We start from the raw sequence: 24,355 nt of genomic DNA on the forward strand, positions 1-24,355 counted from the left end.
TGCAGCATCCACTTAAAATAAAAAACTTTGGATTATAATTGAGGGCCCTCACTTTTTATAAACTCAGTGACTGGTGAGAGAGGCAGCTCACGTCAGTCAGAGGTGTGTTTGACTGATTGGTTTTGACTCAGTCCAGGTGTGGGGAGCTTATATAAACTCTGGGTCTCCAACAAAGAACTTTCTGTGCGTTTGATTTCCATTGCCAGTCTGTAAGTATATAACTTGGGGTGCTAGTTGTGTTACTACTCCAGCGTTTACGGCCTCCCTGCAGCCTGTGCTTTGTGTTAAGGGTTTTCTGGTTCTCCTGGACAGTTTAGTTTAGAGTCAGCTGTTTGGCAGCAGTGATTTAGTTCATCACTTTCCGTGCATTATTTAGTTTTGGCAGCTTGTTTTGGCTCTATAAAATGTCTTTTTTCCCCATCTCTATTTTGTTATAACTTTAAGAAACCCGAGTCCGCACCTCAGAGCTCATACATGCGATTTTTCAAAAATTGGTATTCTGTTATCAAAGACTGGGCATGTTTGGGGTTTTGAATCCATTTTATCGTCATGCAAAGGTGACAACATTTGCGTTTGTTAAAGCCTCTGTGAATTCTGTAAATCCCTTTCCTAGGCTCGAGGATTAGTCCTGCCAGATATAAAACAATATCACCTTATTTCACGATTGAACAAGACCCTTCATGAAATGTGTTTAATGTGTATGTTAGAATTATACTAATTGGTCGACAGTTGCTTATTTTTGTCATTTCCTGCTTGCAGTTGCACTCTAATACAGTCATCCACTGTTTCCTGATGATCTAATTACACGTCTGTATTGTGATTTGTTTGCTCATTGATCCACGGTGAGATGAAGACAACACGAGGAGAAACAGTCTCAAGCAAACAGACTCGTCGTCGGTTTGTTCAATCTCAGGGAAGATTAAAGGAAGTGAGCACCTGCTTCCTGCTGTGTGCTCATTATTATCGCTGTTTGTTTTTGTGATAGAGGATCCTTTGTGAACACTGATTAACTCGCTGTTCCTTTTTTTTTGTCTCTCCCTCTGACAGACGAGATAATGAAACAGATGAGAGGGAACATGAAATCAAATCAGAGGACATTAACATGAAGTAGAATGATTCAATCCTTTTATAATGCATACAACAGGTTATATATATACTGTACATCTCTGGACATTTTTAGACAAGTATGTACAACAAATTGTGTGAAATGTGTTACATTGTGTAACTAGTATAAAAAAAAGTGGAGCAGTTCCACCTCTCCTTCCCTCAGGTAAAGGTTCCTTAAAATCTGGAAGCTACTTTGTGTGTTCAGTAAGTGCAAGAGTGCTTGTGTATTACACACACACATGCACGCACACGCTGTCAAGTGTGTGTGTGTATACAATACACACTGAACAAATGACTGCAGCGGGGTGCTGTTTCTAACACGCTCTTTTCAGAGTGCCATTTCCTGGTAGAGCAGCCTTCTTTTTTTTTTGACACAGAGCCATTTAGAGCCGTTCTCCGGAGACAAGATGCTTGGAGCCAGAAGAAATTAGATCCTCCACTCTCGTTGCAGTCTGCATGCTGTGCCCAGATTCACGATGGTGAGTTAAAAGTTTCAGATCTCTCCCCGGGTTCGCCCAGACGCCTGCCCCATTTTTTGTTTGGAGACAGACCGGCAGGCACAAAGCCATACGAGTCCCGGTGCAGGCTGCAACAGACACTAGACAGGCTTTGGAGCTCAAATCAAAGTCTGAGTATACTATGATTCAAAAAGACTCAACATCATTAAGCAGCTACATCTCTGTACAGCAGCTGGCTGTGTACAGCGCTGCCAACTCTTCACACGATTTCTTCTCTGTGAGTTTAAAGTGCCTGAAATGTTTTTTTTTTCTCCTTAGGGAGGTTTTTTTTTCCTCTAGGCACAGATCCCAGATCAGTATGGATTACTTAAAAATGTAAAATATAATCTGTTTAAAGGTAAAATGGAAATTAAAGCAGTTTCCAAAAATGCATTTAAAAAAAAAAAAAAGTTGTTCATGTTTTTACACAACTGGAGAAACAGGATTCAGTTAAAAACACTAAGCACATAACTCTGTCGTTACCAGAGAGGTTTCATGTGGCAGTGACAACCTTTAAGTTCCCTTGTAGATTTTCTAGAATGAGTATATGTTAAGGATATAATTCCCTAAAAGAGCGTACATCCTCAGGTGTCCTTTGGCATCATGTTGTGGGGAAAAACTGTCTCTTTGCCAAACCTTTCAGTTTCCATTACGTCCAGGAGAATAACATCATCCTCTCCTGAGGGTTTAAATCCTCTTGTGTTGTTGCGACAAGCTCCAGAAAACATCCCGCGCCGGTTGACTCGTTCTGCTATATTATCATGCATTACATTTATACTCCCCATGATGCTTCAGTCTGTCAGTTTGTGCACATAGTTGACAGGAAATGTCCCACTCCTGCTCGTGTCCCCCTCGATGTGACCGACCTGTTTGTGGGAGAAAAAAAAGTGATGTCATATTAACGATCACTGGAATAGTCCAGGACAGGTTTCATATTTTTGATTTCAGATTCCTTCACATCAACAGGAATAGTCCAGGCTTTTTGCATGAAATCAAGAAGCTGTAGTTGCACTTACCCACCAGTGGGGGTCACTAGTGGCCGTGACCACAATGATCTCATCTTTAAAAAAGGCGAGCTGCTCAGAACTGACCGCTCTACAGTCCACTAAAGCCTTGACACGCTTGTGATGTGGCCTGCTGCCTGAAACCTGCGGGAGACACGAGATACTATTTCAGTGTTGCCACCAACAGATTTATGTGACCGTGAAATCTCACAAATCTTTTCCGTTTCTCCCCAGAAGAAGTCCAGTGGAACTAAAGATAGTGATAGTGAGGACTTAATTTTTAAAGTGAATGTGATTGTACCATAGCATTCCTGCGAGGTCGCGGGACACAGCCCACAGTGGGTGAGGATGACGGTGCTGGGGGGGGAGCAGGAGCCGGGGGACTGTTCCCCACTAAGCTGCAGTACAGCTCCTCCTGGCTGCCCACACAACTCGGAGACATCACGCCACACTTCCCCTGACTGCCTCCTCCGCTGCTGGTCCGGCGATACGACGTGGTCTTCTCAGAGCTGCAAAGTGGAGAGAGTGACCATGACGTCAAGAGCTGGATCATCATTTTCACCTTTGTGAAACTAAAGGTCGTCAAAGGGTTCGATTTAGAAAATGCGTGATCTTAAACTGATATTCCTCCCACCTGACGGGCCCCATGTGGTTCTGAGAGGACGCTGTCGACGCGACGCTGCTTTGGGAGCCACTAGCGCCGGGTTGACCCTCCCAGGCCTGCTTCTGTCCCTTTAAGCCTCCCTGTGCGTGAGGAGACCTAGGTGGTCTCCCCGCTTGGCCTTGTGTTTCTGTGACGGCTGAATGCGTGCTGTGTCTCGCCTGCGTCTGGGGGCTGGACGAGCAGCGCCGTGGGATGGGGTTGCCTTCCTGTGTCGTCACCGAAATCTGGGGGTCCGAGCGACCTGCGGTGGAGCGGATAAATGAAGTCCAGAATGTAGAACAAGAGCAGCATTGTGTACTGTAACTGTGTAACAGTATGAGTGTATGTACATCCAACATTTAAACTTTAAAAATCCATCTCGCAGGGACAAAAAGAAAACAGATCTGCAAATTTGAAGAGAATTTTTTTTTCTTCTTTTGCTGTAAAAATGATAATTGCAGCTAACATACTGCTGTTTAATGTCTTAGTGATGAGTGAACATCTGTGCAGTTTAATTCAGAGGTGAAGGTGGTTTATATATATATGTTGCAGAGCTGCTCACCTCTCTGGATGGATTTAACCGGCAGCGGTGGTGCTGTCGCTCCGGTGGGGGAACTGTTATATAAAAAGTCTATATTCTCATACGTCTGACATGGCCTGCTTGCCGAAGTTCCATTGGCACCGTTAACCAAACTCCAGCGAGAAAAGGCAGATCCACCGCCTCCGTTCGTTGACAGAGGAGAGCGTTTGTTGGGTAACGGGCTGACCTGAAAAAGGAGCGCCGAGTTAGCTTTTCAAAAGAGGTTGTGTTTATTTTTTCATGTTAGAAGAAGAGATTTCAGGAGACAAAGTCAGTGATGGTGTGTGTGTGTGTGTGTGTGTTGTTTACCCTCTCATCCAGGTCATCCTCACTGTCATAAAACTCCTGTGACTGCGTCTCCCACATGAACTCCACGTGGATCTGGGCGTTGAACTTCCCACTCTGGGCCAGCTCCAACTAAAACACACACACACACACACACACACACACACACAACACACACAACACACACACACATTCATCCAGTTACTCAAACGCAACAGTAATGAGCCGGTTCTGATGCTTTAACATTGGAAAAGAACACATATTCTAATGTTTTTCTATTTCATATTCTGAGACTTTTAAGGTACAAGGAAAAAAAAAATGGATGGAAAATGATGTCACCACAAGCCGTCATACATCCCTTTACATTTTAGGAAAATCTATTTAGACAAATCTCTTTATAAAAGCTAAAAACAAAAAAGGGGCTTAATGAAATCAGGAAGAAAAAAAAGCTAAATCAAATTAATTCAGGCTTTTTTTTTTTTCTTCCAATGACTACACCACCGGCCTGTGGAACAAGGTTGAGCAGGATCAAACAGGATATGACACAAAGCAGATCTGATTCAGCGGGGCAGATGGCCGGTAAGAAAACAGAACCGGTTTGTAAATGATCCACAATGGGACCTGACGGGGATAAGATTCCTTGTCCTGGGAGTGAGTTTTAAGCCGAGCGTTGCTGCGCGGGGAGTTAGTTTAAGGTAGTGTTTCCAGCTGTGGTCAAGTTGTCTTGTTTAGTTTCTGGTGTTGGCTTACTGGTGGGCATTTTGATGTTGCAACTTGAGACTGCGTGTGATCTCACAATGCATGAATAAATAAAATAGGGTGAAAGTCGTGTTCTCACCAGCTCGACACATTGTGAACGCTGCAGCCTCCGGGCAACATCGAGGGCCGTCTCTCCTGCTGAGTTAACTATGGAGGATGCAAAAAAAAAAAAAGGGATGTTTTAAGTGTTTACTGATTGCACTGGGTGATGCAGAAATGAACAAACGGGTGTTTAAGGTACCTGTTTGAAGAGCTGCCTTTGCCTTGAGCAGTAACTTGAGAGACTCTGGCTTGTAATGCAGGACGCTGTAGTGAAGAGCCGTGTTTCCTTCCGCTGTTCTCTTCTCCAGACAGTTGCTGAACAGGGAACACGTACAGGAAGAACGGCGTGACATGTTAAAGACACTCTGAGCAACACTACTGAACAAGCGCTTAATCTACATAACAATCAAACACAGTGGTGGAGCATTGAAATGCCTCGGTAATTGTAAAGTGTCTAACCTGTTCTGGCAGAGGAAATCCACCAGTGCCAATGAACTTCTGTCCTCCAGACGGACAGCGAGATGGAGAGCGGTCTCTTTGATCCCCTTGAATGTGAAGAGAAAAGGAGAATTGGATGTGAGGAAATGGTCACAGGCAAAATAGTTGAAAAAAGAGACGTTTGCTAAACTTGCACCGTCATGCAGCTGCATTTTATGTCTCACACTCAGCTCTACAAGGACGCCAATGGAAGAGGTTGAGTGTGCAACAAGTAATCAGTGTTTGTGTGTCCTTACGTCTTTAAACACTAGCTGCTCATAGTGCAAATAGTCGGGGGCAGAAGAAACACAGTGCCTGCGTAATTCAATGAGCTCGTCTCACTCGTTCTCAAGAGACGCGAGCTCTGACCTCAAAGCTGAAATAATAAACGACGGCCAACCAACACAAACAAAGCACTCACATCTACGCACACACAAGAGGAGTCAGCGCCGCTGCACGCTGCACGCTGCACACGCTACTTATGCCGAGCAGGAAGCGTATGACGGGGAGGGTAGAGCGTGATTAAAGACGAAGATGAGGCGTTTTAGAGAGACAGCGGAGGCGGAGGGAAACGAGATGAGAGGATTAGGAGGGAGAGATTGGATTAAAGGGCAGCAGAAGAAAGGGAGGGGCTGGGACTACCCACCCAGAAGAAGCATGCACACACAGGGACAATTAACAAATACTTCACATGCTGTATCTATCCACACCTCCTTCTTACTGTACGTGGTGACATTCTTAACACTGTTGGGGATTTGATTCTATTTTTACACATTTGAACCACATTTCTACTCTTTTTTTTAAAATATTAAACAAATGTCGATGTGTCTTTAAACAAACTGGGTGGGCGGCCTCTTCAGGATGTAGCCGCCATTCAAACTAAATGCTTGACATCTGTGGGAATGTTATACTTTCAGATTTGTCACAACATGCGTTCCCATCCTAACAGGATACATTTCAGGAAGAGAAGCAGCTGCTGGAGATCCACTGAGGTATGCTAACCTGTCCGTCGGGGAGTGTGAGCGGTTTGGCGAGCTCCGCTCCTTCAGCGTAGAGCTGCAGGAGAGAGGCGAGGTCATGACTCCTCACGGCGTCATACAGCCGGACGGGATCGGCTTCTTCTCTGCGCTGGACAAACCGCCGCTCGGCGTACTTTGCCACTATGTACTCTTTCCTGGCATTCCTGAGGGTTACATAAACAAATCAATCAGAATAAATGTTTAATAAACACAAATCAACATGTTTATTCTCTCTAAACAATCACACTGTTGGTTTATTAAAAATCAGGGACTCACATGTCACTCTGTGGCAACGGTTTGACAGAGTCGTTTGGAAGGCCCGCCTCCATGACGTCATTGAATCGAGTGTTGCCAATACTGACTGCCAACTGAAACGACACAGAGATGTTTCTTAAAAGCAGCCGATTAAAAGGCAGGCGGTTACATAATGTCTGTAATTAGGAAATCCTGACATTAAAAAATCCACCCAAACTGTGTGTGTGTGTGTGTGTGTGTGTGTGTGTGTGTGTGTGTGTGTGTGTGTGTGTGTGTGTGTGTGTGTGTGTGTGTGTGTGTGTGTGTGTGTGTGTGTGTGTGTGTGTGTGTGTTTCCATGCATGATCTTCGTACCAGAAGCTCAGAGGTGCTCAGCAGGTCCAGAGTGAGGGACTGGATCCTGGAGTAGTGGACCCCCAGCTCCCTGTGGATGCCAGAGCACTCTATACACGTCAGGATGCCCAGATTGGTCGACAGCCATGTTGGATCTGGAAATGACAAAGTCAGCCGGACCGTTAGTAACACTCTGAAATAAGAACATTTCACTCTGCAAACATCGTCCACAGCTGATCTAGGCCCGACCTGCAGCTCCACAGTCAGCGCAGGCCTCGTTGCCGGGCATGTGTCGGAGCTCAGCGATGATGGATCTGGAAAGTTCCTGAAGCCCGCTGTCCTGGAGGTGGAGCTGGTCTCCTCCTAACGCCGTGTTCAGGGCCTCCTCTTTACTGTTCTGCAGGACTGACACCCAGCTAAAGAACAGAAACACAGAAAACGGTTAATGAAAAGGGCGAAAGTTAGTTCTGTAACGTCTCATTTGGAGGGAACCTTCAGTTTGTGGCATCAAGTGAAACCAACAGATTGATCATTTTAGTCTTTGGCACGTCAGATCAATGGTAGTCCAGTCCCCCCCCATGTGGTTTGCATGTGGGTTTTTCTTCAGTTTCTTGAGTCATCGTTACTCTCACTTTCTCAGTTTCTCAGTTTGTCAGCTTTCATGACTTCTACCACCCAGACTCAAACCAAACCTCACGTCTTTCATTTAGAGCTCTGGCACTTCCCCCTTCAAAACCATTTCCATCTCCCTCTGTCCCAAAGCTCACACAGCACATCACATCAAAGAATCTGCCCAGAGGCTCCCTCACACAAGCGAAGGAGAGGGGACTACACATGCACTCCCTTCAAGCCCCACATCACAAAACAAAGTTCCTTTGCTTGCTTCTTGAAAGAGAAGAAGAAGAAGTCCCACCCAACACCAGCTGGGCCGTGGGGCACCTCGAGGACAGCTTTTCTTTCTGCACCCTTCAGTCGCTCCCTCTTTTATGTCGACTATCAGCCTTGATTTTGCTTCACCGCTTACATCATCGATTTAAACACACCCTCATATTACTTCACATCTGTAGAGTTTTATTTTCATCCAAGTTTCTCATTATAAGAGCGGCCTTAGCCATTCTGAAACGAGGATTGCCGTTTCCCATACAGGCCGTGGCTCAAGTAAAGCAGCATGGCATGTCACAACTTGCTCACATAAAGAGAAAACACAGGAGGTGAGGAGGAAGAGCTGACATGCCACCTACAGTCACATCGACACTTACATCATACATTCCTGCTCGTCTTCGGTCTGGAAATGGTACGTACGATTATCTGAGGAAGAAGGGGGGAAAATGGGGGTTAGACACCGTCAATGCATATTTAAATAACCTACTGAATAAAGGATGACGTGATGAGAGTTAGAAAGTTAACAGGGCGGTGTAAACAGAGGTTGCACGACTAGAAACGGTGTACAAAATGCACGATTCATCACAGGCAAAATGTCTTTAGTTCACATTTCTTGTAAGGGCTGAGACCACATGGGCGAGCTTGCACACAGCTGCACTGCAGATGACTTTAGAGAGTCTTCAGAGTGGAGGGGTAAAAAGTGTTCAGGGTCAAATGTTAGAAATGAACCTACGAGTCACCAGGTCAAAGGTCCTTCTGTCGTCTGGGTTCGGACGCACCTGACAGGTCAGGAGGTTCAATTTGGCTGGAGGTCGATTGATCTAAAAGACACACACACACACACACACACACACACACACACACATGTTTATGTCAGTATGATTTGGACACGTTTCAGCTGAAGGATGCACTTTGTTGTGTATCAGATCGCTTGTTGACAGTTGAACACGTGTGTCCTCACCGTACTGTGAGAAATTGTCAGGCAGCCAAATTTCACTCCACACTTCCTCTTCTGCCAAACCTTCCTGATCCTGCACAAGCAAATCCCAAAACATGAAAAAAAAAAAAAAAACACTTGAGACATAGAAATAGAGACTGGCATGACATCATCCACCTGGTTAGTTTCTGTACAGTGTCCTCAGAGCTTATAGTGTTAACCCTGGAACTGAGTAATGATGATCTAAACACAGCTTAAGTCTTGTTTTCATTATCTCGATTGAATCATGTAAAATGGCTGACAACATGCTCTGTTTTGTCTCCATACACCCTCCTGAATAAAATCCCCCCCACCCCCTCTTTATCTCACTGAAACCTACCTCTGATTGTGTGTGTATGTGTGTGTGCGTGACCCAAAAGTTGGATCCACTCATTTTGCAAGTCTGCCAATAAGTTCCAGAGGAGGGGCCCCACTCATAATAATAAAGACCAGGTGGGGGGAGGGGTATTTAAAGCTCCCCCCCTTCTCTTCATACTCGTCACCCGGCTCTGATCTCTACTCTCTTGGAACATGTTCCTGACTAGCATCTGCACTTTTAATGAAAAGTTTCATAAACAGATATGATTCGGGGTAAATCGAGGCATTCTGGTTCTGAGCCGATTAAATGATTATATATAAAGTCATTATGTTGAGTCCCATTTATACTCAATTCTAAAGCCATACATGTTATATGTGCATGTCATTTGATATTTGGACACTGAAACCAAAACGTTTACACACCCGTCACTCTTCTTGAGCAGGAAGCCGGATTTCTCCGTGCCATACTTCTTGTTGCCCTGTGGTTGGTGGATGCTGTAACCGTTGCCAGAGTTCTTCCTGTTCAGGTACTCCTGGGATCAGAGGACATTTTCAGGACTTCATTTCAAAGGCCCAAAGTGTAAAACCATTTCAAACAATTGTGTATGAAAGTGATCGGAGGTTAAGATTTCTGCAGCTGGACTTTTAGAGCGACGTCCAGCTGCATACTTTTTGTTCAAATCAAACTGAGGATTTTGAAGTCATGCCATATCAAGACACATGTATCGTGCAATATTTGAAAGCTGACCTCTTTCCCCTCCACTTGCAGGAGTAATCTTAGAGAATCCCTCAACTGTGTGAGCTGTTTGACCTCCTCGTCCTGCTCCATACGCACCTACAACACACACACAAAAGGCTGTTAGTTCAGTTGCAGCAATGAATAACGCAGCGAGACGGTAAAGGAGTGTGTTTTCAAATGAATTTTGCTCATATGTTTCTTCTTTATTTGTTCCAAGGACTGGGTGTGGAAGGCCAGTACATCAGAGCTTTGAGTAATGGCCTGAGTAATCTTAAAGAGATCTCTAAGCGCTGGGGCGTGCCGTCCTGGGAGGTCGTACGTTTGATATTAAATCAGCAGATTGACCATGAGTCAGTTCAATTTTTCCTTGGAGCCATAACACAGATTTTGTCAGGATTTCCTATTTGATGCTGAGGACTGTGGCATGTCTGAGCGGGTCTCCGTCCTGCCAATGCAGAACCAGAAAAACCTCTAACGTTTTTTCAGTGTCGCCCGTTCCGTTTCCAGTGTGCTCTCCAGGAAGACGTTTTTTTTTTGCTGACTGGAAACAGGTTAGAGTGGTTGGAAGAATAGGTGTGCAACAGGGAAAGAATGAAAATGAAGGATGCTTTGAGGGATGGTTTTCATCTTTTGGAAATAAGAGGCAATGCTTTCCTGGGAATGTGTCCAATAAGAGAGTCTGCCTGTGGGTTCTGCTGGGGGGAGGTTTCAGAGGAAGGGGGGGGGGGGGAGAGGCTGACGTTTTGACTGCTTTGAAAAAAACAAAGAATGATTGCTAAAGGAGGTGATGAAGTATGCACTCAAGTCTCCTTGACCCATTTTTACCTGCAGTGAGCGTGCATGTGTGTCTATTGTTTTGATTGGGAGTAAGATAACATTGACATGGGTGTCCTTTATTTTTGGCTAGCCCCGTCCTTACATTCTCACTTCCTCCTCATGACAAATATTCCTCTGTTAAGAATCATAACAAGTGTGGATGACTTACATTTACCCCTATGAACACAGATGGGATTCAAGCACGTAGGCAGACAGAGCAGAAGTAGCGTCTTTGTACTTACCGTGTGAACAGAAGCAGCAAGCTTCTCAACAAACGGAGCCAGATTCTCTGCAGCTTTCAGGCCGTCCTGAAAGAAACTGAGATCGGAAAAAAAAAGACCATAAACGCTGAGTCATGATGGCGCTTGATATATTAATGACCTGGTTCAGACCAACCAAAACATCACATGCTGAAGCTGTATAAGCAACTTTGCTCCCGCACAAAAACCTTGGCATGATCAAAAACGGGTAAATGGTTAACAAGGTAATAATATCTGGGAAACGGAAAGTGGAAGCAAAGAACCTCAACTATGATGCTAACCCCCTGACTGAAACCATCGGGTGGAAATCGAATCCATATGTGTTCAGGGCCTGGATAAGGTCCAAACTATATTTTCTTGATCTCATTTTATAAACTGAAAAAAATGAAAGCAGAGCAAAGAAATGTAACGCAGACTGAGACTCACCTGAGCTGGGCCTGAAAATATTTGATAAGGCTCTGGAGGAGATCCGGGCCCTGACGCACCTTCAGCTCCTGGATCTTCAAAAGATACTGGAAGCATAAACACAGAGAGTTAAAAAGAGCTCCTACAATGGAGATTCTTTATGGAAGGGCTAAATGATTACCAAAAACATGAAGCCTGAATGTGAAAACATGACATAAAAGAAAGAGATCCTTTTTTTAAGAGCCCATAATCATAGGCTCATATAGACCAGTGGTTCTCAACTGGTGGGTCGGGGACTCATAATTGGGTCATGGAGCTGTTTTCAGTGGGTTGGTAAGATATGCCTGGAAGAAAATTTGTGTCAAAAAGTCTATAAAACACTTTTTTTTAACGAGATTGTTTTCATTCTATCACGCTTTGTACTGTCCTGAGGTCCAAACTGCAAAATCTTTCATTAAATAAAATCAGACATTTTTACGGTTTTTCGTGACGGAGTTGTTATTGGGTCCTGGGGCATGACTTTTTGAAAACCTCTGATATAGACAAAACATCTGAAACAGCTGTAAAAGCATGTTTTTCTTCTGTTTTATTTTGTCATTCTTTCCAAGACCTGCTTGTTTTTTTTTTAGGTTATAAGCCTTATTTACACGCTCTGTCCAGACACTGTTACTTGTTTTGAAACTACAAATAGCCTTGAGTCCAAACATGTGAAAAACTCGTGCATATAGTGAAGACTTTATTGTTCACTTTCCATCCAGCCTCAAGTTTAATTCCATTTGTTTTTAACAAGGGACAAAAAGGCTTTGGCGGGACATCTATGGAATAAGGATTGTCTAAGCTTTGTGGAAGGAATGACTCCATTGTCTTTGTTCCATAAAGTCTCAATCCATCTGTCTCCGAAGTAGCTGAAGCAGAAACGTCTCTGTATATTTGTGTGAGGTTTTTGTGTGTCTCTCTGAGTGTTTGTATGCAAGGGGGGTCAGTGGGGTGGGGGGGGGGAACAAAGTCAAACTGAGAGACAGAGGGGTGGAGCGGCATGCAACAAGTGGAAATTCCATTTTCACTGCCTCTCCTCTTCGGTCCCAACAGCTGGTCTCAGTCAAGAGGACTTTTCTTTTTTTTCTACATGTGAGCTGACACACTTTGCTGAGACTGCACCACCTGTACTTTAAAGCGAGCTTTTAGAGGAATTTCCCCCCAATTTGGCTTCCAGGTGCGAGTCAAAAAGCATTTTCATCTTGACTTGAATCAGCTCTTTTTAATGTAAATGACCCAGCTGTGCAAGATTCATGCAATACAGCTGTTGTTTTATTCAGAGGAATTAACAAAGAGACACAAAAGTTGATCTTGGATGGAATATGGTATCCACCAGGCAGACCACCCATGTGAATTAAATCTACCTCAGGTATGTGAAAGGTGTCTGGGTCGGCTGCTTTGACTGGCACTGATCCCTCACCTCACACATCTGCAGCTGAAAGGTCCGTCTCTCTCGCTCTATGTCCTCCCCTCCGTCGGATCCCTCCGTCCTGATCAACCCCAGCTGCCTGCTCTTCCTCTCCTTCTCGAGCTTCCCTCTGAGAGGGGACGGGGAGGGGGAGGGGAAGAGTAAAAATAAGAAGGAAAACATTATTCTTTGTCATTTTGGTTCACAATGTACTTCACAATTCTTTCATCTGCCAGTCCACTTTCTGTTATGATGGCCTCTTTCAGATATTTAAGCAAGCTGCTTATTTCCACCATGACTCTTTAATTCTTTTTTTTTTTTCATTAACTCTGAGAAAGGGAGAGGAATTGGATGACAGACAGTAATGGAGAGTGTACCTCTTTTTTTACAGCATTATAAAACACTTCAAATCATATTCAGAGAGAGATCAAATGATCGCTGCAAAGTGCAATGACGCAGTTTTATTTCACAGTAATGTAATGGAGATGCCCAAGGGGAATGAACTATTATCCTATTAACCTCTGCTGTTACACCACCCTCAGTGACCCAGTAAAAGAGCTGTAAATGTGCGGCTCCTAAGGCAGTAACATCTGTCTCAGGCAGCCGGTGCTTTTCTTCATGTTAGCATTTAAGATAAAGAGTGGGAAGAGAATCCACATGACTACAAAAACCCTCATAAATGTAAAGCAACAAGATCAGTGTGTGGGCATGGTTAATTACATTTTGATGTCATACTCCTTCCAACTTTTCTCCATCTGTTTCTTGAGCTCCTGTGGAGAGGAGAGGAGAGGAGGACAGAGGAGAGGAGGACAGAGGAGACAGAGGAGAGGAGAGGAGAGGAGGACAGAAGAGAGGAGAGGAGAGGAGGACAGAGGAGAGGAGGACAGAGGAGACAGAGGAGAGGAGAGGAGAGGAGGACAGAGGAGAGGAGGACAGAGGAGACAGAGGAGAGGAGAGGAGAGGAGGACAGAAGAGAGGAGAGGAGAGGAGGACAGAGGAGAGGAGAGGAGGACAGAGGAGAGGAGAGGAGAGGAGGACAGAAGAGAGGAGGACAGAGGAGAGGAGAGGAGGACAGAGGAGAGGAGGACAGAGGAGAGGAGAGGAGAGGAGGACAGAGGAGAGGAGGACAGAGGAGAGGAGAGGAGGACAGAGGAGAGGAGAGGAGAGGAGGACAGAGGAGAGGAGGACAGAGGAGAGGAGAGGAGGACAGAGGAGAGGAGAGGAGAGGAGAGGAGAGGAGAGGAGAGGAGAGGAGGACAGAGGAGAGGAGAGGAGAGGATAGGAGGAGGACAGTGAGAGGAGAGGAGGAGAGGAGGAGGACAATGAGAGGAGGTAAGGAGAGGAGAGGAGAGGAGAGGAGAGGAGAGGAGAGGAGAGGAGAGGAGAGGAGGAGAGGAGGAGAGGAGATAAGGAGAAAGACATTATTAGACGTTATTTCAATATTAATGCATGGATGTTTAAGGCTGGTTACAAACTTTAAACAATAAAACTCTTGTGCTTGTGTTTAAATGAAGACTCAACCCACCGTAGTAAAGTTTCTGTATATGTGTACAGTCACACTGGAGTGTTTATAGTTAAACAGAATGAGTAAATACTGTTTGTATTGTAATTATGTGCCATGATCTGGGTAGAGCCAGACAGACAGTAGAGACACGATTACTCATGTTACACTAACCAGTCTGCTTTCTGGCTGAACAGGATTTCAGTAGCACTGTACCTTTTCTTCCCAGTTACAGTGAAGCAATGTTCATCTGTCAGATCAGCTGTTTTCAAACACAGGGCAGCGACAGGAGCTTTCAGTAGCATTAGCCTCTCATTACTCACTATGTCTGTAGGCGGGGGAAAATCAAAAGGCCCAGCACTAAGCAACAAGAGATCTTTCAGTATTGGAACAGAGCTGGGTCTTACTCAATAATCTGCATAAACAGCCTCATGTTATCCAGTAACTTTAAGAGGGCTCAGCTGGAGCTAAGGCACAGACAGACAGCATTATGCGCCTAAAGAGGAAATCCAACCTAAAACTGGGTTTTACCCGGAGATATTGATTTTAGGCAGTAAAGCCAACATAAAGTATTTCTGAGCATCTAGAATAGAATATATGATCCTCAGATTGTCCTGTGTGGAGCTGGTTTCATAGAAGTTGAATGTAGAGTGCATCACAACAGATCGAACATTCAAACTGAGCTATAAAACGTCACAAAACCCGACAATATTACATAAAAAAACAAGACTGAAATGTCATTTTTAGCAGTTGTGGTGTCTCATTTCTTAAGGAAGTCAATGCAATTTGAAAAAAGCTCCCTTTTTCATGACTGTTAAGCCAGATATAAGCAGATAGGGCGGCTGTGGCTTAGTCGTAGAGTTGGTTGTGTCTCAACTGGAAGGTCGGGGTTTGATCTCCAGCTCCTGCAGCCATATGTCTGATTATGCTTCGTCAGCGGTGTATGCATGTGTATGAATGTGATTAGTTAATACTGATGGTCACTTTCCATAGAAACCTCTACCGTCAGTGTGTGAATGTGTAGGTGTGACCTGCGGTGTAAAAGCGCTTTGAGTACTCAGAACACCAGAAAAGCGCTTCACAAGCTCAAGTCTATTCACCATTTATTTCTTTTTAGTATTTCACAAGTTTTTAATAAAACGTAGACTCACTAGTCTGCCGTCCCGGAGCTCCGACTTCAGCACGTTCTCCAAAGGAAACGATAGGATGTTGTTGAGGTTTTGCACCTGGAACACATTTTGAACAAACAACAGAAAGAATCAAGTCAGACATGTTTCACATCATGCTGCATGCAGGTGCTCCTTATCTCCCTCAGCATGAGCAAACAGCCACACGCACACACACACACACACACGGTCCTACACACTCCTGTGTCCCTATGGACTTCTGTTTCTGGGAATGAGGCTGGATAACCCAAAAAACATGATGATTCAGACACTTCGAACTGATGACTCACTGAAAGAAAACACTTGTCGGTTATATCCACCATTGAGATTTTTTGGATCCAACAGGGAGTGTGATGTGATTGTTTTTATGACTGTACAGTAAAGTAGGGGTTCAGATTCAGTTCACTTTTTGATGGAAATGAGATAGCATGTGTTGCAACAGTTGGGCTTTACACTAATGCTCAATTTCCTGAGATCCCCAAAGGGAAACACATCTTCACTTCAGCATGCAGCTCAGCTATACGCACATTATCCTTCATATCCTGAACACGAGTCTCCACTTGACCACTGCCAAAGTGTACATACTCTTTTTTTATGAATGTCAGTGCAGTCCTGCCGGATACAACCAAGCTGCATGTGGATCTTAACATAAATAATATATAGCCGTTTCCTCGAGCTAACCCTTTTTTTTTTTTATATTGACACAGAGGACGTGGAGACGGCTCGGATTGTTTTTGTTGGCCTACAAAAGCCGAGGTAATTAATAGATAGTACATGGAGTTCTGACAGAGGGAAGCATCTCCTCCCGACGTGTGAACAGACATAAACATGTCACAGATCACTGCGTGTATGACTGTGTGTGTGTGTACACACTGACGAGTGGAGCAACACACACTGACACACACTGACACACACACAGGCAGCTCTACAGGTACAGGCTCAGGGTTGATTTGTCGGTCGTTGGGACCTACTTCGTCTTCACCTCTGTACGGTTAAGACTCCCCTGTGACACCTTGATTGACACACAGGAGAGAGAGAGAGTGTGTGTGTGTGTGTGTGTGAGAGAGAGAGACCGTTGCGTCACAAATGGAGGCCTGGGATGAATTATCATCGCCATAGAAACTATCAGGGGGAGGGGTTTTTCAGACTGCCCCAGATTTTGGGAGGCCAGAGGAGAGAGCGTGCAGCTGTTGAAACCCCCTTCCTGCATGAATTCATTCATGCATGTATGTGGGTGCTCTCATCTCGTGTTTTTTAGTTGCACATACACCAGAGATCTCATAGGGAGAGACTAGATCAATGCAGTTTTCTTTGTATACACTAACTAAGTCTTCTTATCTACTTTCTTTCTTCCCTCTTAGACTTACAGATCGTTTCCTCATTTGAGTGTTTTATAGCCTTGTAAAGGATCAACTTTTAGTTTCATCTTTATTTCCATCCCTCTTCCCTCTTTTGTGAGTGGTTTGAACTCTACAGTTGAGACAGCTAATTTGTTGAAAACTCCACTTCCCAATCCTCCCCACCCTCTTCTCCTCTTTCCTCACCAGATTTTTGAAGAGGGCCGTGACCTCTCGGGTGAACACTGCCAGGTTGAGGAAGCCGGTGGAGACTTCGTTGTTGTCCTGCGTGAGGTGACTGTTCCCCAGGTTCTCCAGCACCTCGATATACTGCTCTTTGTTGTCCACATGAGCTGAAAAACACAACACACATGTGCAGACGCTTAATGATGACTCAGACTGTAGTCACATCATGTGCGGCAAATCTGAAAAAAAAAAGACGGATTGACTTGCCATGTTGCAGTGAGAGTATTTTAACAAGACAAAGCATGTGGGATAAATTAGCACTGGTTTTTCCACCAATCCTGGAGCAGGAGCCAGGCAGACATATCGCGACCCCGGGTTTCTCTAGGGGCTTCTAGGTCACTTTCCCAAGGGTCATGACCTCTGTGGGCTCTCTGACTCTCTCTGTTGGATTTATGTGGAAAAGGACTGATGGAAAAGAATCTGAGCTCCAGACTGGCAGCGCATTCGTTTACATTACATTAAACGAGGTATAACCCTACAGCTATTTTAAAAATACGGCTCGGATTAGGATGTCAAATAAACAAAAGTCATAATTCAAGCCATGAAAAGAAATCATCCCTCGATCAAACAGCGACTGCGCTGATCAAAACCAAAAGGAAAAAAATTGTTGCATGCTTTTAGGGGGATACCAATGTTGAGGTTTGAAAGTAATCACGAGGAGGCTGTTGTGAATTAAAGGTTTAGGAAGGTAGTGATGGAACATATGGTTGGAGCAGACTTCTGCAGGAGAGCGCACGGACGACCAAACAAGACGAAAGCACAAAGAGTACAGTTTGTGGATTTCTTCTGCTCCGCTTCCCAGCTCAAGACAAATATTAAACTGTTCACTGTCTGTGGCCGGGGAGACGGGCTGCTGACACAGTTCGACTGACTGACCGGCCGAGTAGTGAAAGTGGGAGAAAAAACTGCGAGTGCAGAAACACCGCAGGACAGAGGAGATCACATCAAGGAAGAGCGTTAGAACTTTTAGCCACAGTGAAACTTCAGCAACTCGTTTAAAAAAAAAATAAAGTATGAGAACAAACAACTTTCTTTATGCGTCCATCAAACAACACAGCTGGATCAGAGAGGAGCTGACCTTTAACAAGCAGAGCAACTCGACTCAGAACACACACGGACTCGCAGGCCACAGCAGCTTGGCAGAAACCAAATGGTACTTAATGGTTTATGGGAATATAGAACGAAAGAGGAGAATATCTCACCATGTGTGTGTGTGTGTGTGAGTCCAGTAACGGACTGCATGTGGGAGGAAGAGTGGGCGTAAGAGTGTGTGTGTGGTGAGTCAGGCTGTTGATTAAAATCAGGACTGATTGAGGGGTTCAACAACAAAATGGTAAAAGAGAGAGGGGGAGGGGCTCTCTGTCATCTTACACATATGATTCTACTTAGATATAGAGGAAATGAATGAATAAATGCAGCACTTCTCTGCAGCTACAACGTTACTGCTGACCGTAACTGGTTGCCTAACGCTGTGCAGTTGAATTTGTGACTCACTTTCACTAAAAAACAAATTCTACGAGTCATGAAATGGGAAGCAGGCTTGTTAGCGAGCACAGAAAAACAACTTCAGGATGTGTTTTGCAAGTTCTTCTGTTTCTCCCGCGCAATTTTTGAGGTGAACACTCACATCTCGAGCATTTCAACCCTTTCCGATAGAGTTTGTGATGACGTACTGTGGGCCTGCATGACTCACACACACACACTCACAAAACATCCACTTAGAGGCCCAGTGGATCTGCTAGGTCACTATTTAGCGTCCCTGTTGTTGCCGAAACCACGCACACACTTTGCTTTTACACACACACACACACACACACCACAAAAACCACGCACTCTGTACGGGTGTAAACACAATCACCCATCATCCCACGCACCCATAACAAGGGGCCTCACTCATAAACACCACGACCCACATGGGCTCGATGAGGTCATCCTAACCAGGCGTTGGACAATGAATTATGGAGAGGCTCCCCTTTGCACTCACCACGCCGCCATAATAGAGGCTGCCCTTTACTTAAATGCTGAGTCGACTCGACATCCGTCATGTGGAGGAGCAGAAAAAAACTCCTGAATGGATTTTAAAGAATTGTAAAAAAGTTAAACATTTGATGTGTTGTTGTGCTAAAACCGTTTTGCAAAAGAACCGAATTGAAGTTTTTTTCTTGATTGAAAGGGCCGGCTGTGTTTCAGTTGGTAGAGTCAGTCGTCTCTCAAGCGGAAGGTCGGGGGTTCGATCCCCAGCTCCTGCAGCTACATGTCCGATGTGTCCTTAGGCAAGATACTTAACCCCAAGTAGCTCCGTCTGCTTCGTCAGCAGTTGTGTAAAATGTGTATGAATGGGAGCCGAGTGTGTGTGGGGTTGATGGACTGCCATCAGTGTGTGAATGTGAAGGTGTGACATGCGTTGTAAAAGTGCTATGAGTAGTCTGTTTACCAATTTAATTGGTCAAAAAAAAAGGACAGAATTATTCCAACTAAAGGTCGACGTCCCATATTTCTTGTGCTGCTTTCTTTGTATATTTGCTCCATGCAGGAAAAGAAGCTCAGGAAGAGCTAGTACGTACATGTTTGATTTTGATTTTAAATTGTATTGTGAAAATATTCCAAAGTCAAAAATGAACTTCCATGCATAACTTTGTTAAAATTCCCAACAGCATCAAGTACTGAGCAGACTGGGCTTGTTTCATCTGCTCATGAAGACTTTGTGAAACCCTCAAAAAGTCCTGACATAGCTAGTTTCTAAATTTAAAGTTGGTTTTATTTCTTGAACAACAACATATTTCTTGTGTTTCTTTTGTTGGATGAAATAGATGTACGAGTCGAGTTGCATCGACACTCACCGAGTCCAGAGGTGTGTATAGTTTTGATCATCTTCTTCATTTTCTGTAGAGTCGTGAGGTCCATCTCAAGAGACTGGGAAGAAACAACGAGAAGGAAGAAAGGTTGAAATTAAAAATGAAGAATATAAATAAGATGATGCACTTGATAAAACCTCTACACCAGGGATGGAAATCCAAACATTAGTGTAAACGTGTATGTAGTTCAATATGTGATATTTATAGTTTGCAGTGGTAAACATTTTCTGGAAATCCGACTAAGAAAGTGTGTTTTCTAAATTGTTGAGCTAAACAAGTAAGTTTAAGCAAGATACCTTGAATACAGTTCAGTCAGACAACTCATGTTTGAATTGTTTAAAACATTAACTGCAGCGGAACATAGATTGTGTTTGTCGTCTAAGCTCCGCCCTCAGCACTCCTCACAGTTTTCATTTACATGCAGGACTTTAAGGAGTGACGGGATGAAATCTTAAACCCCCCAGTTGGAGCCTAAATGCTGGGGTGGTGCTGGTGTAGCAGAGTGAGAGTGCAGTACTGGTTGCAGGTCCGAGCTGGAAATGAAAGAGCAATAGAGGGAGAGACCGGAAATCTTGCAGCTTAAATAGAACCGCTAATTGGAAGGAGGTGTTTGTCGGGCGACTGAGGAGAATGACACGTGTGAAGTGTGAAATCAGTGCAGCTCGAGTTGACTGTGTGAACAAGCTCGCATCTATACAGAGAGAAGTACAAGATCATCTGTCAGGGTTGACAAATGTCTTTAGGTTCAGAGAATATATCTTTTTGTTTCCAGTTTCATTCAATCAATAAATTCTATCATTTTTGATTTATATTCCAAAAGTTCAACAACAAACGTTATCTTTAATTATCTATTGGCTCATGGCTATTTAATTTAATTAAGATCTAAAGCATACTTTCTGTGTCTGTAATATTTTATACAGAGGCACAAATATGATCTAGGGTGTGCAAGCATTTGATAACAGTGGAAATGAATATCGCCCTTTACTTCCCCCCCAGCAAAACTGGACTCATATGGTGGACCAATCTTTCATAAAATCAGGACTTGCTGCTGGATTTTGACTTGTGTTTCTTTGCTGACCATATTGACAAAAAGTAAACGTGTCCGTGTTCGGTGTGCTTCATTTTCTCACGGTGTGTGTGACTCAGGCAAACAGGTGAGTAAGCACAAGCCGTCTGTGCTGCGTTGTCATGCATCAAACCCTCCGATGATGTCACAGCATTTTTAGTCCACCTGTCTGACTGACTGTCACTTTTCAAGTTCAAACAACACGTCCTCACATTCAAACCAGACAGTGCAGACTTCTTCTGCAGGAAAAAAAAGTTCCTCCCAAAAAACATGACACATGAAGAAGCCAAGACGCAAACAGGCGTCTCTATAGATGGACAATCAACGTCTTCAAAAACAACAAAGTTAAATAAAAAACTACACCCTGTTTAGTCTCCTTACTCTAGCGTCTTTGTTTCACTGCTCCAGACATGCTGCACTCCACCTTTTTGTCCCCAGGAATAGCTTTAATGAGCCGGTAATCTAGTCCTATAACAGAGACTCTGAAATGTAAGATGATGTTGTTTACGCGTCCCCGGTCCTTTCCTGGTTAAGTCCACTCCCAAAAGTGTCGGTTCCTTAATTAAAAGGCGGAGAGGGTGTTTTGCGTTATTGGACTGTAAAGACAATGAATGGGGGGAAAGTGATTTAAGTGGAGACTGGGAGCTGGGAGTTTCTCATGCGACTCCTGCTGTTTTTTTTTTTTTTTTGGTTTAAGTTGGCCGGCAGGAGAAGAGAGTAAACAGTGGAAAACAAGCTAGTGCAGGTCAAAGAAACAGGTTGCTTTTGTGGAATTTTGATGGAATAAGTCGGGGAGGGCGCACATGGAAACGTACACAGAGAAAGAGGAACCTGGCAAAAAGTACATCACCCGGTGTGCCGAGGTCGAGAAACTGGCTCCTGGCTGATTCAACAGAGACGTTTTGTACCCATGTGAAAAAGTTGTATACACCTGCTGTCTGCCAGGGTGTGTGGCAGTAGAGATTAATATTTCATGAGCAACAGACATTTAATCCTTTGTTTTTACTACATCAGCTACGCACACTAACACTTTGAGCTGCAGGAATGCATTATTCAGTTTAACCTGTTTAAGATTTTCAGAGCTGTGTTTTGAGACAAACTTCTTCTATGGAACCAGCTGACGTAAAGTCTAGTAAAGCTTTTTTAGTTATAGGGAACAAAACCGTTCCTTATCTGCCTTTCTTCTCCCTTTAATCAGGAGTAATAAGTGACAAACAGTCGAGTGTGTGTGTGTGTGTGTGTGTGTGTGTGTGTGTGTGTGGTTAAATCGCGTCTCTGTTTCCCTGCCTGTTGCCATAAACCACACACATGCCCACACATTACACAAGCCATTAATCAAGCTTGTCCCAGCTGAGCAGACTAAACATACAAACCACAGATCTATCTATACAGGGATTGTTGCATTTATATCTGTATGTGTGCGTCTGTCTGTCTGTCTGTCTGTCTGTCTGTCTGTCTGTTTGCACATGTGCAGGATTCTTGTATGTCCCTCCCAAGGTCAGGTATTCCAGCTATTTATTTTTGCAGTATGTCACAGTCATAAATAAGGTCATAAATGCAGGATAAGAACACAAGACAGATCTTTAAAACTTATCTAAATTCAGAAATCTGCTAACTCCGTATCTGATCTGCAGCCAGCTGATGCATAATTGGGTTACATTATCAACAGGATCCCATTAACATCAATGAACCACCAAATTAATTATTATAACTGGAGGTTCTGCTACCACACAACCATTGCTTGGTTACCAATTTATGTTCCCAAAGCTTATCTTCCTTCTAAAAAAAACATCCCCAGCCTTATAATAACAAACCTACTGTGAGCTCTCGGTGCAATCTAAGCTCCGTCCATGGTTTTGGTAGAACAGTGGGTTTCACTGTTGTGTTAGGAGGAAGACCGAAACAAGGAGAGATGGACTTTGTTTTTTGTTTTATGGCATGAGTTCATGGCGGCCTCGCTGTGTTTCCTCCTTTTGCCTGAGGAGCTTTAAGAGAAGAGATTTCAAACAAACACAAATGTGCACACACAGAGAGAGACCTCAGTAGGCTTTGAGCCAAAGTACAAGTTCAAACAGACAGAATGCACAAACATCTGTGTGGATGTTTACACTCACAAAAAAAAAACTTATGCTGCAATTTTCTCTTGTCCAATATCATTCTGAAGAAAAGACTAAGTAAACTTTCTCTCAGCTGCATTACCTCAAGTAACCTTTACTTTTCTGCTGAACCAGCTCTGAATCCTCATGAATACTAACAACCAGAGTCATCTGAAGACAGAATAGGAGGTGCATCACCCAAAACAGAGAAGGCACACACACGTATTCGTTTTTTTGCCAATTAAAAGGGTCTGTGCATTTATTTATTTTTTGTCTAATATCCCAACAGTGATTACAAACACAAAGTATCTCCTCATCAGCACACAACACAAATCAATGAAATTGCAACACTCGCATTGGGAAGCTGACACAATTTACAATTTAGGTGGCAAAGAGTAGGCTACTTTTGTATTTCCCTGTCCAGCTGATTTATTCAGGAAACAATGCTGGACAACTTCAAGGAAACATCTTTTGAGACTTATAATGTGAAGTGAAACTCTCAGATATATGCTACAACAGAAATTAATCTAGCCCCATGCAGCGTTATAAACAGGTAAAACGAAAGCAGACAAAAGGTGCAGCTTTCTCTCTCTGCACACCTTCCCCCCCCCTCCTCCAGCTCTCTTACCTCCTCCACGGTCGAAACTGTGTTCCGACAGTCACTCATTTTAGACTGGAAACTCGAAGTCCCCGGCGAAGACAAGTCCTCGTTTGTCAGGACCACAAAGTCCGAGATACTGATTCGCTCCGGCATGATGTTTCGCGTTTCGTTGCTCAGAGAGGATTCACTGAGGAGGAAAGTTCGCCGAAAGTTTTACGCGCGCATGTAATTCCCATTTGAAGAAACAAATAACATTTTTTTTTTTTTACTCTTCCAAAGGCGTCCAAGAATACTGTAATTCCTCAGAGTATCAGTTCCTCAAAGCGCATTTTTTTTAGGCGGAGACTTGTCTAAAAAAATCGGACCTGTGTCCTGACCGAGTTCAAACTGCACTCTGCGAAAGTGTGCGCCCAGCGAGGGAGGGAGCAAACTCCATCATCACGTGGGAATGTTTGTGCTTTCTGGAACACTGCAGAGAGAGCGAGAGAGAGAGAGAGAGAGAGAGTGTGTGTGTGTGTCTATCTATGCCTTCGCCTCTTTCATTCTTATTTTCTCATTTCTATGCAAACGGCAGTGTGGTCACCATGGATATGCAGAATGCCTCATTCACGGACCAAACTGAAGGAGAGGAATTTCAATGGATGAGG

The 24,355-nt window shown here is 44.0% G+C and overlaps 1 protein-coding gene across 1 annotated transcript; it reads right to left on the reverse strand.

Annotated features, from left to right (window-relative positions):
* Positions 1-1,108: 1,108 nt before the first annotated feature.
* On the reverse strand, positions 1,109-24,121 carry asap3 (ArfGAP with SH3 domain, ankyrin repeat and PH domain 3). The gene is made up of 26 exons (XM_061063724.1): positions 23,736-24,121; positions 19,931-20,003; positions 17,052-17,197; positions 15,493-15,567; positions 13,561-13,610; positions 12,853-12,970; positions 11,418-11,503; positions 10,974-11,049; positions 9,925-10,011; positions 9,600-9,709; positions 8,844-8,913; positions 8,616-8,703; positions 8,260-8,308; positions 7,250-7,416; positions 7,022-7,155; positions 6,690-6,781; positions 6,397-6,577; positions 5,377-5,462; positions 5,117-5,232; positions 4,955-5,022; positions 4,141-4,248; positions 3,814-4,018; positions 3,243-3,513; positions 2,910-3,117; positions 2,621-2,752; positions 1,109-2,470 (listed from the first exon to the last, which is right to left on the reverse strand). Exons 1-26 carry the CDS (start codon positions 23,859-23,861, stop codon positions 2,396-2,398), a joined length of 2,997 nt encoding a protein of 998 aa, XP_060919707.1. The 5' UTR covers positions 23,862-24,121; the 3' UTR covers positions 1,109-2,395.
* Between the last annotated feature and the right edge of the window lie 234 nt (positions 24,122-24,355).

Source organism: Labrus mixtus, chromosome 18, assembly GCF_963584025.1.
Source record: "Labrus mixtus chromosome 18, fLabMix1.1, whole genome shotgun sequence".
NCBI classification, from domain to species: domain Eukaryota; kingdom Metazoa; phylum Chordata; class Actinopteri; order Labriformes; family Labridae; genus Labrus; species Labrus mixtus.

Coding starts and splice junctions, on each gene's coding strand:
- asap3 (XM_061063724.1), bottom strand. CDS start 23,861: ATGCCGGAGCGAATCAGTATCTCGGACTTTGTGGTCCTGACAAACGAG. Junction 5,233..5,376: donor GATTTCCTCTGCCAGAACAG/GTTAGACACTTT, acceptor TTCCCTGTTCAG/CAACTGTCTGGAGAAGAGAA. Junction 3,514..3,813: donor GGTTAAATCCATCCAGAGAG/GTGAGCAGCTCT, acceptor GCTCCACCGCAG/GTCGCTCGGACCCCCAGATT.